The sequence below is a fragment of the Silurus aristotelis genome, assembly GCF_946808225.1.
Source record: "Silurus aristotelis genome assembly, chromosome: 12".
NCBI lineage: Eukaryota > Metazoa > Chordata > Actinopteri > Siluriformes > Siluridae > Silurus > Silurus aristotelis.
In genome coordinates, this window is record NC_139585.1 from 15,705,990 (window position 1) to 15,720,686 (window position 14,697).

The following is a 14,697-nucleotide window of genomic DNA, read 5'->3' on the forward strand; positions in this document are numbered from 1 at the left end:
TGTAAGTGTGTGCTATTCACTTTCCCCTGTGTGTCACAGTCTCTTGTCTGTGGGAAGGTGCTCCAGAGAAAAGAGAGCTCTCTGTTTGATTTAGCCCTGATTGAACATGATCATCAATTGCCTCTCTCGGTGCTTATGTTTACACATTCTATGCCTGAGAAAGTGAGAAAGAACCCTATCTATCCTGCGTGCCTCTCCTGCTTCCTGTAATCCCACATTGGATCTCATGCCAGGAATAGTGGACATGCTTCATGGCCTCTCTGACCACAACTTGCAACTCAGCATTTACTGGTGTGAATTAGTAAGATTAAGATCCAACAAACTGTTCCCAAACGTATGCATACTGCTGTAATGTTTGCCAGAATCTGACACTGGGCTATTGTTACTAGCCAACTGGCAGAAGTGAGAGAGGCAGAGAGAAAACGATGCATTCAGGAGCCAGTTAGTTATCAAAATGGTCAATTTACATGAGGCTCCAGTCCAGGTTGGGGAGCTATACAGGGAAGAGAAGCAAATGATGGGAGCACTCAAACTTAGAGTGCTTCATTAAGGCAATAACTGCTCTAATGGGTTTTCTTTCAGGAAATTACTTGTGTTTTGTGGCAGCAATATTAAAGTGTGTTGTTGCCAGAATCAGAGTGGCATTAGATACTAATGTTTCTAAATGATAAATTTGAACTAAATAAAGTATAATTTACTTGAAGAACAATGAACCAGATAGTGATGTGCATTGCATAATTTAAGAGGACCAGTATCAGTCCAAATCTCAAAAGCGCTTCCATTTGTTGTTATGGCCGTATTGATTTTCTCCAGCATCTGTTAGATAAAATGGTTCTTTTCAAAGTGTGGATTTGTATTATCCCCTCTTGCAATACATTCTTGATACCTTTCTGTTTACTAAGAAACAAGCAATCGACATCAATAGTCACAGCATTGTTCCTGAGTATCTGCCAGGGTGTAAATTGGGATTTAGGGGGTTGGGAAGTGCCACTGCCTTCAAGTGGAATCAGTACTGTTCAATTTACAAATTCTTCTAAGGAGTATCAACACTGATATAATGCAAATGAAAACAGATTTTTTTTATATTACTGTTTCAAACATAAAAGCTTTGCATAATACTTCAATCTGCAGCCAGACTCAAATAAAAAATTTTTTTTGTTTGTCAGTTTTGGCATCAGAATGATAGCAAAATATGGTTCAGTGTTTGAACTATGAGCAAAATTAACAAGTTTGTTTAACGATCAAGTGTAGATAAACAGAATTTTGAATCAGCCTCCAATAAAGGAAAATATGTTAAAAACTGTGAAAGAAAAAATTTTGTGAACAATGTATTGTGAAACTGAATTACTGGATCATTATGAATCCATGTGCATGGTGCATTTCAAATCTTGCACATTGACCAATAATGAATACACATTTTAGAACACATATATATATATATATACTCATATATGAGCAACATCACCATCTAACTTTTAAAGAAATGTTTATTGTTTGTTTGTTGTTGTAGTGGAGGTGAAGAAAGTTTCTGATAGGGTGATGAACATTAAGCAGAAAGTTGAAGGGATGATGATAAATGTCATCAGTGCCTATGCTCCACAAGTCGGCTGTGAGATGGAGGAGAAGGAAAGATTCTGGAGTGAGTTATAGATAGAGATATAGATAAAGATATAGATAAAGTGGTAGAAGGGGTACCTAGGAATGAACGATTGGTGATTGGGGAAGACTTTAATAGGCATGTAGGTGAAGAGAACAGAGGTGATGAGGAGATTATGGGTAGGTATGTCCTTAAGGAGAGGAATGTGGAAGGGCAGATGGTGGTAGATTTTGCTAAAAGGATGGAAATGGCAGTGGTGAAAACATATTTTAAGAAGAAGGATGATCATAGGGTGACCTATAAGAGTGGAGGAAGGTGCACACAGGTGGACTATGTTCTATGCAGGAGATGCAACCTGAAGGAGATTGGAGACTGTAAGGTGTTGGCAGGGGACAGTGTAGCTAGACAGCATCAGATGGTGGTCTGTAGGATGGTTTTGGAGGCAAAGAAGAAGAGGAGGAGAGTGAGGACTGAAAGAAGAATAAGATGGTGGAAGCTGAAGGAGGAAGAGTATAGTGTGAGGTTCAGGGAAGAAGTCAGACAGGGGCTCGGTGGTGGTGAAGAGGTGCTGGATGATTGGGCAACTACTGCAGAAGTGATGAGGGAGGCAGCTAGAAAAGTACTTGGTATGACATCTGGAAATAGAAAGGAAGACAAAGAGACATGGTGGTGGAATGAGGAAGTGCAGGAGAGCATAAGGAGAAAGAGGTTGGCAAAACAGAATTGGGATCGACAGAGTGATGAGAAAAGTAGGCAGGAGTACAAGGAGATGCGGCAGCAGGTAAAGATTGATGTGGCGAAAGCAAAAGAAAAGGCATATGAGGAGCTGTATGAGAGGTTGGACACTAAGGGAGGAGAAAAGGATTTGTACCGATTGGCCAGGCAGCGGGACCGAGCTGGGAAGGATGTGCTGCAGGTTAGAGCAATAAAGGATGGAGATGGAAATGTCCTAGTGAGGAGAGTGTGTTGAGAAGATGGAGGGAGTATTTTGAGCAGCTGATGAATGAGAAAAATCAGAGAGAGAAAAGGTTGGATGGTGTGGAGGTGGTGAAGCAGGATGTGGATAGGATTAGTAAGAAGGAAGTGAGAGCAGCGATTAAGAGGATGAAGAATGGAAAGTCGGTTGGACCAGATGACATACCAGTAGAAGCATGGAGCTGTTTAGGAGAGATGGCAGTGGAGTTTTTAACCAGATTGTTTAACAAGATTCTGGAAGGTGAGAAGATGCTTGAGGAATGGAGAAGGAGTGTGCTGGTACTGATCTTTAAGCATAAGGGAGATGTGCAGACCTGCAGTAAATACAGGGGAATAAAGTTGATCAGTCACACCATGAAGTTATGGGAAAGAGTGGAATCCAGGCTGAAAGAAGAGGTGACCATCTGTGAGCAACAGTATGGTTTCATGCCAAGGAAGAGCACCACAGATGCATTATTTGCTTTGAGAATGTTGATGGAGAAGTATAGAGAAGGACAGAAGGAATTGCATTGTGTATTTGTGGATTTAGAGAAAGCGTACGACAGGGTGCTAAGAGAGGAGTTTTGGTATTGTATGAGGAAGTCAGGTGTGTCATAGAAGTATGTGAGGGTGGTGCAGGACATGTATGAGGACAGTGTGACAGCAGTGAAGTGTGCAGTAGGAAAGACAGACTGGTTCAGGGTGAAGGTTGGACTGCATCAAGGATTGTCCCTGAGCCCTTTCCTGTTTGCAGTGGTGATGGACAGGTTGACGGACGAGGTCAGACAGGAGTCTCCCTGGACTATGATGTTTGCAGATGATATTGTGATTTGTGGTGAGAGTAGTGAGCAGGTTGAGAAGAGTACATGTGCGTAAATGAAAGGGAGGGCAGTGAAGTGGTGCCGTTACAGGGAGAAGAGGTGGAGAAGGTGGAGGAGTATAGTTACCTGGGGTTAACAGTGCAACGTGATGGAGAGTGTGTTAGAGAAGTGAAGAAAAGAGTGCAGGCAGGGTGGAGTGGGTGGAGAAGAGTGACAGGAGTAATTTGTGATAGTAGGGTATCTGCAAGAATGAAAGAGAAATGACTGTGGTGACTGTGGTGAGACCTGTGATTAGAGACAGTGGCATTGAGTAAAAGACAGGAGGTGGAGCTGGAGGTAGCAGAACTGAAGTTGTTAAGGTTTGCGTTGGGAGTGACGAGGATGGACAGGATTAAAAATTAGTTTATTAGCGGGACAGCCCATGTAGGATGTTTTGGTGACAAGGTGAGGGAGGTGAGATTGAGATGGTTTGGACATGGGCAGAGGAGGGACATGGGGTATATCAGTAGGAGAATGCTGAGGAAGGAGCTGCCAGGCAAAAGGAAAAGAGGAAGGCCAAGGAGGAGGTTAATGGATGCGGTGAGAGAAGACATGCAGGTAGTTGGTGTGAAAGAGGCAGATGTAGAGGACAGGGTGGTATGGAGCCAGATGATCCGCTGTGGCGACCCCTAATGGGAGCAGCAGAAAGAAGAAGAAGAGGAGTTTATTGTTTGTTTGTTCATCTCACATTGCAGTCAGCAGGCATGTGCTGGATACTTCTGGGATGAAAATTATATTGCCAATCAAAGCTTTGAAACATGTCGTCCTGCTCTTCCAGTTGTTTTCTTTCTTTTGTTCAATTATTCTCATGGAGATAGAATGAAGTCTGCAATTTCTCTTCCATCTGGTACATATTAGACATGAAACAAAATTCAATACATGAGCCTTTGGCTTAAGGGGATTTAAAAAAAAACAACAACAACTGCAAAGGGGTCACAATTACAAGAGCTGAAAGACGATTGTTAAAACAATTATGACAAAACTCATAGAATATGATTAGAAAATGGAAATTACTATAAGCGAAGATGAAGTAAAAGATAGAGACAAATAAAATCCAACCATAACAGAAAGAGTTTTGTACTTTAATTTTGTCTTACAGGTCAGTAAACACATTCCCTTGAGAATGAGCACCTTGAAATTGTGGGTCCATGAAGCAAAGTGACAGCTGTGTATCAGAACGGCAGTACAGACAGAGGCTTGTTTATGGTTTCAAGCCTGAATGCTAATCATCTAAGTAGTAGTTTGAGTGTACGAAATACACTGGAGATTTTGAACATGCACCACTTTCTAAATTCCTCTTCTGTATATGGCTATTTCTTGGCTTAGATTTAAACTATATGCCTAAATTATTGGGCCAAGTAATAACTGTTCGAAATATAAAACGATTGGGCTAAAGGATTCTACTTACTGTATTTAGATTTAGTATTATTAAACCATCTTGGTTGAGACTGGGCCTTATCGTAGGTGTAAATATTTTTTGCCTGTGCATAAGGAACCCACCTATTTAAAAAAAAAAAAAAAAGACAGGCAGGACTACTCATGATTGCAATTTATTTGTCAAGTGCTTCATGTTTGTACTCATGCCACATCTCTTCTGAATAGTAATTGTGGTAAACAGGGAGGCTGACAGCTCTTTCGTTTCAAACCAGGTAAAAATCATTCTATCTTCGTCCCATTATATAATAAAGCACTTTGTTTGGGCAATGTTTGCAGTACCAAAGGCATTTTAAAAAATCAATGTTCACGAAGGTAATCCACCTTATTCATGTTTATTAGGCCCACTATTGCATTTCACATGAGCCTACTCAATCACTACTGCTCTGGATGTGTCAGTGATGCAGGCTTAAATAAATCACTGTAATGTTTTATCGTGCATGAAGATATAAGAGCTATTTCACCAAGTATAACCATTTGAATCTACTGTCCATGTTGGAAAGAAATCAGCCGAACATTGGTTTCAGAGTTTCAAATGCATCTACTGTATAGGTTCTTTTGGTGATTAGTTTTGACTTTTTAATTACAAAACTAACGGCTTTTATTGCTAAACGTGGTCACTGTTCTGATCAGATCTCACTTCACAGCTGTTTATTACACAAGTTACCTGTATGTAAAACTTGACTAAGTTATGATTGCTAAAGTTTGAAATAAAAAGGTTACATAGTGACATGGGGGAGTGGTGGCTCCAGCGGTTAAGGCGCTGGGTTGCCGATCGGAAGGTCTGGGGTTCAAGCCCCGGTATCGCCAAGCTGCCACTCTTGGGCCCTTGAGCAAGGCCCTTAACCCTCTATGCTCCGGGGGTCCCTTACGAGGGAAATATCAAGGTCCGTGACGCCAGAGTGACGTGGGGCCGCCTTCCCGTGGGCTCACCACCTGCAGGAGGGACCGTAAGGGACGGTGCTATGAGGATTGGGCAGCAGGCGGGGGCCTGCTTAGACTGCTGCCCCCGCGACCCGAATTACGGATAAGCGGGAGAAAATAAATGACATAGTGACATAGATACATTTTGATGTTTACCCAGACCCAATTTTTTATAGTAGTTTTTTAATCATTTTTAGACTTGTTTTGCAGCTTCTTAAAATTATTTGTTTTTAGGGGACGATTCTCCAGGATGTGTGGAATGGCATCTTTATTTATACTCTCTTATATATATATATATATATATATATATATATATATATATATATATATATATATATATATATATATATATATATATATATATATATATATATATTATTCATTTTTTTTTTTTTTCTTTTTTTTTCTTCAAGAAATGTTGAAACATTACACCTTTCAACCCTGTGGAGGTTTGTGGTGAGGTCATTTAGATTTATTTTTGTACGTTTTTTGCCTTTTTTTCTTCACCTGTTTACTCTCCAGCTGTTAGGATACTAATAGGTTTTTTTTTTCCCCCAGAACATTTTAAGTCTTTGTGTTGGCTATGCCCAAAGCTTGTGTCAGATAAAAAAAATTTTTAAACTCTTTTCTGAGATTTAAAGTTGTTAAAAAGCCAGCTGTCTGGTGTTTATGTTGGTCCATGCTCAACAAAAAATTCATTCTTTACAGGTTAAAAAAACAATAGTTTAAATTGGACTCAAACCAGTAGTAGGAATTAATGATTCGATTGATGATTTCTTCTCCCTTTGCAATGATAACACCACTCATTTATTGCTATAAATATTTTTTCCTTATATCCTTCAATTTTATTTAGTTATATTTTGCAGGCTTAGCCATTTTAGTGGAAGAAAAATCTCTTTCTAAATAACATGCAACTTGATTGTCCTAATTTTTGGCTGGATTTTGTGGGTCCACATCAGTTGTTGACTGTAATTTCATTTACAGAGCCCAAGGCAGCCAAAGAGAGCAGATTTTTCCCTTTGAGCAGAAACTGACAGCTGCTTGAATGTAAGAAGGTACTACAAAAACACGCTTGAATGTAAGAAGGTACTACAAAAACACGCTATCTAGTTCATTATTTTACTGCCACAGATGTTGCAAGGATGTAAATGGAACTGTTACTGATTATGCAGATGTGATTCTAAGTAAACAGGTGTTGCTATCACAAGAAAAAACATTTAGTTGGAAATTTTAGATTTTTTGGGAAAAAGAAGATAAAACATGGCTTTTGGATATCCATATAATTAATTAGGTTCACAAAACAAGAGCTCATTTGTCTCATTTAGCATATTCTATGACTATTTTGTCAGCATTGTACAGAAAGAAAGCAACTGCAGGATGACTGCATTTGCTTACATTGATGTCTCTGTTCATGAATCATAAGATAAAGGTTAAACAAAACCATATCATTCATCTCTCTGTTGCCACTGGAGGAGTAAATGGTTTTCTTATATGAGTAAACTAAAGCGGGCCAACGTTTAATTAGCAAATGGTGGTAAAACTCCATGTGGTATATTATTTGACATAATATACAAGAATATTAAAACGTTTCTTATTCTACATTACATAAAGAACACTCATCATATTGCTAAAAACAACCAACTTTCTTATAAAAAAACAAAAAACTTCTTGTGTGATGTTTTATTTTGACACTTCATAAACTGGAAAAAAACCTGCCACCTGCTGGCAGTCAGTATAGAGTGCATGGTGATTTTCTGTAACAGACTGTTTACCCCATACCCTAATTCTTCTCTTCTACACACAGCTCACGCCAGCACCAGCTGAGCCTTTCACACTCTCCCAAAGCTCAAAACTAGCAGTCTGAATGGATATGCATTTGTTTGTTTGTCCTTCTATTTGGCTTATGCTTATTTTGTACCATAGAATACAGTGGGAATAACCAGAAGGTTTTCTGTATAAGCCTTTTTATCCCACCTCTAAAAACCGTAAACAGATGTGTCTTTCTCTGACACAGAGGTTAAAAAGAAAAAAACCTTCAAAAGGAGCTTCATTTCCTCCCCATTTTATAATTCAAGAGCTAGGGCTCACGTTAGCGACAGGCCTGTGTTACTGTTGCTGTGGCAAGCTGTCACTCATAACCAGCACATTCCCATGTTAACTGCACTCCATCTTAACCGCACATCACAGATTCTGCGAAGAACGTGATGCCTCACTATGACGTCTTTGACTCAGAGAACTCTTTGAATCCTCATGCTTTGATTAAGAAATTTACAAGGAATAAGTAGCACATTGAACACAAGGGACTGAGAGTCCATCTAGAAGCTCCCTGGGTATAAAGGATATAAAGTATGTCCTTAAACATCCTATCCACCCTTGCTGCATACAAATCAATTGTTATGTTGTAAAATACTACTGTTTTAACTGATTAAACGTCTTACTATATATTAGGGGTGTAACGGTACACACATTCGTACGCATTTCAGTACAGGGGTTTCGGTTCGGCACACACGTGTACCTAATGCAATCCTTTTTACGTGCAGAACATAGTTAAAATCTGAGTTCCCTTGCGGACGTATAAAGTAGCGGACCACAAGTTTGTTAAGTGTCCACCTTGCACTTTGGGAGCATTTGATTTATTATTTTAAAACTTGAAAACATACACAACAATGCAAGTGGCATAATAAATAAACTAGAGTTAGCGCAGTGTCACTCCGTACCAGATATAACATAACATTGATTTGGCGCATGCATGAAAACACTAATCAATCAATAGCGCAAGCGTTAGACGCTAACTAGGAAGTTACTAGTGGCTAGTGCTAGTAATTCAAAATTCTTTTTTTACTTTTCATTTTACTGAAAGTTTTATCCTCTATATAACTATATTTGTGCCAAATAAAAAAAAAAAATTATCTTGAATCCATAGCGCTTCCTGGCTAGCCGCTAACGCTAGCGATATGGAGTCAAGATTTTTTCGCATTTTATATCCAGCTTCAAGATTTTCTCTTAAAAGGAGAAAATCCTGACAATTACACATATGGAGGGAGTGAATGAAGACATTTGTTAAAGTCTGCTTAAATAAGCAGAACAGTTAAGAAGATCATATCTTTAAATTTTTTTTTATATTAAATGTAAAACACACACATAGACATCAATATAAAATTAAAAAGTATATTGCATTAATTAGATTTAATTATTATAAAAAATTCTTTTATATATAATTTAACCAAGCAGGCATTTTATAAAATTTTTTTTTTTAAATGTAAACTGTTCAAATGTTGATGATCACAAATATTAATAATAACAAACTGCATTAATAACAAATGAAAAGCCCTAATGTGTATATATATATATATTATATATATATATATATATATATATATATATATATATATATATATATATATATATATATATATATATATATATATATATACATTAGGGCTGTCAAAATTAAAATTTGCACAATATTTTTTTTATATATTTATATTTTTTTATATATAAGATGCGGAATTAAAACACATTTATTCACAACGTTCTTTCTTGACTCAAATAAAAAAATTCTAAAAATAATAAACAACATTTTTTTTATCACTAAACATTTGTTTTACTGATGCGCCAAGTACCAAAATACACCACGATGCACACATACGGAAATTAAAACCATCCGTGTGGAAATATAGCAAAAGTTCAGTTTGGTGTACTGATGATTTACATAATTTGAAACACCATAATTGCCTTAAAACATTTGCAATTATATTTTTATGAGCTGCCCTGTCATCTGAAAAATGTAAACAGGCTTGTCTGTTTAATAGACATAAACGAGTTTTTTAAAAAACAGCTATGAGCTATGAAACATGTCTAGTTTTTCTACTCATTGTTGAATATGGTTTCACAATAAACATACATTTGCATAAAGCATGCCTATTGGATTAGGGTATTAAAAACTGTACACGTATTGATTGAGAAAGCACAAAAAATTTTCCTGTGTGCTATATTTCGTTCTATTGTTTGTTTTGTTTTTCTTGTAGTTTCCTGGCTACCGAGTCCATTTGCACCAGTGTATTTCTTCAGTGTTTGCTTTTTTGTTAGAAAGGAGTGAAATGTTGCACCTGCGTTCACGCATACATCCCACTCCACATTTGTTTTATTTTTGTTAGAGGTGGGGCTTATTGATTTAAAGCCAGCGCACACTTGTGCTGTTTTTCTTAGTTCTCATCACAATACAGCAGCTGTCTATTAAATTAGAGAGAAAACTCCAGTTTCCATGGGGGCACAACATCCAACCAGTCATGACAAGAAACCCTCTCTACTTAACCTGTCAACCATGTTTTCTGTCAATCCCACTCTTGCTAGAATGTTGGTGGTTTAGCCTAGTTTTCAACATTTTGACAAAAATACTAACATCACACTGTACCTCAAATCCTACTCAATACACTTCATACTTTTGCATATTTATGTTCCCAAACTAAAAAATATTGTAGTTTTTTAATATTTTGCTTTCCTACCCTCTCTGGGTAATTTTACTCAAATCGCATGGTTATTTTGATTCTACAGGCTTTCTGTGATGCCTTTGTTATGATTCTGATCCTCAACATTCTGCTAAAGCATGTAGCATGCTTTATGGTGTGTATGTATGCATGGCACCAAAGCTGCAAAAGCATACACCTCTCTCCTTTTCTACATTCTCTAACTATGTCTTTCGTTTTTCTTCCATGTGCCTATAGGGAGCCAGGGAGGGTGTGTGTAAGCCTCAAGGCTTTACATTGTGTGCTGATGCCTCACACTTACTGCATACTCCACTTTCATTTCACTCCTCCTCCCCTTGTCCCAATCTTGTTCTCATTCATTTTTTTTATCCTTCTGTGGGATTTTTTGCATTTTCTCCCTCCTTTATACTGTTCCTTTCCTGCTGAATCTGTCACTGCTCATATACTCTCACACACATACACACTTAATAGAAACTGTGGTTGCATAGAAGAAGCAAGAAGCAGGTGAAGAAGGAAACAGAAAGACAGCATCACTTACAGTCCAACCCTCTACACACACACACACACACACACACACACACACACACACACACACACACACACACACACACACTGCAGCCTCTAAGAAAAGCAGCCGCATCAGTTTTCAGAGCAGCGCTCCCTCCTCCTTCCATCCTCTTCTCACTTGCATGCTCTCTCTCTCTCTCTCTCTCTCTCTCTCTTTCTATCTCTCTCTCTCTCTCCCTCTCTCCCTCTCTCTCTCTCTCTCTCATTCTCTCTCTCTCTCTCTCTCTCTCTCTTTCTTTCTCTCTCTCTCTCTCTCTCACTCACTTGCTCTCACCTTCCTCACAAGCACGCTGGTGCTCTCTCTCTCTCTCTCTCTCTCTCTCTCTCTCTCTCTCTCTCTCTCTCTCTCTCTCTCTCACATGCTCTCCTCTTCTTTACTAACATGCTGGTGCTCTCTCTCTCTCTCTCTCTCTCTCTCTCTCTCTCTCTCTCTCTCTCTCTCTCTTTAACTGTATTAGTGCCAGTGTCTGTGTCTCTTAGTGTGGGAATGTAGCAGACTTGGAGGCTGCGCTACCGTTTAATCTGAGCGCATGGACAGACCTTGGACAGTTGTCTGTGTGTGTGTGTGGCAGAAGGGTCCTGCTAAGGGCACGGATTTTTGAAAAAGGATCAAATGGATTTAGCCTCTCTCTGCCCTCTGTGATTAATTCCCCTGGATCGTTGTCCATCGCTCAGCTGCTTTCTCCTGGGGAGGAGATTACCGGCTGCCTGAGTCGGCTGGAGAGCCACTGGTGAGTGAGGAGAGATGAGAGCAAGCTTGACATGCGTGTGGAAAGAGTGAGCGGCAGACGACGTGCCTTCGGAGAAAGGCTTTGCTCCCCACAGCTATTACAGATTTCCAGTGCAAACCCACAGACACAAATGCTGAAAGGCAGGGCTGCATCAGCTGCGATGGTTGCTGCGTTGGTGCAGCTGTGAGAGGGGCTGCAGCAGGGAGTTGCCGGGTACATTCTCACTCAGCCTTGGATTTATGCGCGCTTCTAACGGTAGCCGCAGTGTCCTCGTTCTACTGTTTTGTCTGTCAACCTTGTTTTTTTTTTCCTGCTCTCACCTTTTCTACACGCCGGAGCATCTTGGGAATTATCTTTAGCTTTCTGGACACTGAAGTAGATAGAGGCACGTCTCTCAGTCCCCCCCCACCCTTCCCTTTCCTCACTTACCTCTGCTCTCTGAGTGTGTGTCTGTGCTACAGCATGTTTGTGTGTGCGTAATTATTCCTGGCTTGTGATTATTGTGTTTTGTGTTGTTGAGAATTTGTATTCAGGTAGTTATGTGTAGGCTAAGGTCCTGTGCACTGTTAATATGATCTGTCAGAGATTGCATCTGTCTCTGTAGCTGTGGATGAGTGCATGTTTGAATGTTAATGAGATGCCCAACCCTGGTTTCTTGGTAAGCCCCCTCCCCTGCTTGTATCGCTTCCTAGCCAGGCCCTAAACTCCAACAGCATGAGTGAGAGAACAGCTCTAGGGGCCACCATGGAGACTATGACCCTGGAAGAGCCCGGGGTTGAAGAGTCCTCTCCCCGGGTCCCAGGGCCCCTCCGCTGTGGCCCCTGTGCCATGTGGCCCCGCCAGCAGACATGGCTATGTGCTGTGCCCTTGCTAATGGGATTTGTGGGACTGGGCCTCAGTCTCATGCTCCTCAAGTGGATTGTGGTGGGCTCAGTCCAGGACTACATGCCCACTGACTTGATGAATGCCAAGGGTAATGGGCAAGACCCCATCTTCCTTTCAAAACCTACTGCCCTGCCAAAGGGCCCAGATGCTGCCACTACGTCCACTACCTCTCCAGGCAATACTAATGGGCCAATACCTGGTTCAGCTGCAGATGGGACCTCAACAGTGCACAGGACTCATTCAGGCACATCCTCAAACCACAGCAGCAATAGCAGTGGAGCAAGAGGATCTGGAGCAGTGGATGGAGGCTCTGTGAATCGAGCTCCACACCTCCATAACAGGGTTGGCACAAGAGGGAATGGCACAGCTATACCTGGAGATAAAGAGGTGACTCCACGCAGTACTACAGTCAGAAAGCCAAGTCCAGGTGGAAGCCGAAATGTTTATCCCTCATCCAGAGCTGTGCCACCAAGCCCAATCTCCATCACTACCACAACTACGACAACTACCACCACTTCTACAGTGAAAAGCACAGCCACTACCCAAATGCCCCCACCTATCAGCACATCAACTAGGCCTACCCAGCGCTTAAACCATGGACGTGCCTCCAAGGGGCCTTCCACAAAGCCCACTCGTCCTCACCATCGCTTCAGAACACGTAAGTTTTATCACCCACCACTTTAGCAACACCATATGCATGCGTTTTATATTTGTGTAGTCATTATGCATATGTAACTGCTTTTTTTCTTCAATTTATCCCAGTATCTGGCGGATAATTTATAATAAAAAAGTATTTGGCGATTGTTATAGAGCAATACATTTTTTCTGTGATTTCAGTCATGCAGTAGCTCATTTTTCCTCTGCTTGTTTATGCAAAGGAGAGTTAGTATGTAACACAGTGGATATACTCACATAGACACTGCTTTTCAGATCAGTCTTACAAAAGAGCCAGTCAAGCAGCCTAATAGTGCTGGTGCTGCTGTGCTCATTAGCTGTGCATGGTAATGAGGGCTCACATGAGTCCCCTCTTTTTCACTGCACGCTTGAATATGGATCTATCGCTCAAGTTTTTTTTTCAAATTTTTTTTAGTGTTCAATTATTAGGAATCATGTTTTTTTGTATTCCTGTGTATGTGTGCCTTCTTGTAATATTACATTTTTTCCCATTTCATTTTTGTAACGTATTCTATCTCAATGCTGATCAAGCAAAGATTTGTGTCCTTATCAGGTGCAACCCTTAGACACAGCGCAAACAAGACAGAAAGGTGAGAATAGTGAAGAGAGATGAATTTAAGAGGAGAGGGCACTGCTCCCTCTGTCAGCACAGATCAAGTCTCAAGGAAAAGATTCCATTTAGATAAGTGAAGATATGAGTACTGCAGTAGGTATGGAGGGTAGACTGGAGACAGCGGCCGCAAACTTGTCTGAAAGCTCTACCACTAGGAGCACAAGTGAAAGAGGGGAGGATCTGACTCCAGAAGGGTTTTCATTATAGATATGAAAGAGCTGTAAGGAGAAATCATGTTTGTTGTTAAGTGCATATCTATCTGTACATGTCTATTATACAAATCGCTCTCTGTATTCATGCATGCTTTTTGCAGAAAAAAGTAACTGCATTCTCATAGCAATGTGATAACCAGGCACAACTGAAATTACTTCATCTATTCAGAAAAGGGGAGAAATATTAATGGTACCAGCATGAGTTGTAGCCAGAGGACGAGCCACAGTGGGGAATTAGCACTATTCTGTGTGCTAATTAAATGTTCTTCTCTAATTAAATCCAGAATGCTGTTTATTTAGAAAGCAGGGTCCTAAAAACAGGCCACCGATTGTGATTGTCCCTACCAATTATCAACTTCAAGATTATAATTTCAGCAATGTAAATAGAGCTCAGTGTGATTTGTAAAGGGGAATCAGTTCAAAGTTTAGTTTAGTATATTCCAGTTCAATGTATTTTATATACATATACGTGTATATATATGTAACATTTGTATGATCCAGCTTTTGGAAGGTCAAAATTCTGATTAATAGCAATTTTGGTGGATATAGGTGGTCAAAAATAAGAGATATCGGTTTAATTTCCTGACATGATAAAGCAGAAAATTAAAATGGTCTTACTGTAATTTCAATCTAAGTTTGAATAAAAAGAATATGTTTTAAAGTAAAATAGATTTGAAAGCAAACATTGTTCCTTATGTTGTAGATTTATGAAGTAAGATGCACATCTGGTTCTTTTATACACCTTATACACTATTCAG

At 39.8% G+C, this 14,697-nt stretch overlaps 1 protein-coding gene across 3 annotated transcripts in view; it reads left to right on the plus strand.

The window, feature by feature from the left end:
* Nucleotides 1–14,697, plus strand: part of nrg3b (neuregulin 3b) — a 197,616-nt gene that overhangs the window by 38,896 nt on the left and 144,023 nt on the right. Inside the window, exon 2 of one of the 3 annotated variants that reach the window (XM_083557320.1) lies at nt 12,247–13,097. In XM_083557320.1, coding sequence (XP_083413446.1) covers nt 12,269–13,097 — 829 coding nt within the window. In that variant the 5' untranslated portion in view covers nt 12,247–12,268. Of the gene's footprint in view, nt 1–10,890; nt 13,098–14,697 lie in introns of those variants that run through there. The other 2 variants (XM_083557322.1, XM_083557321.1) reach the window with 2 other exon arrangements.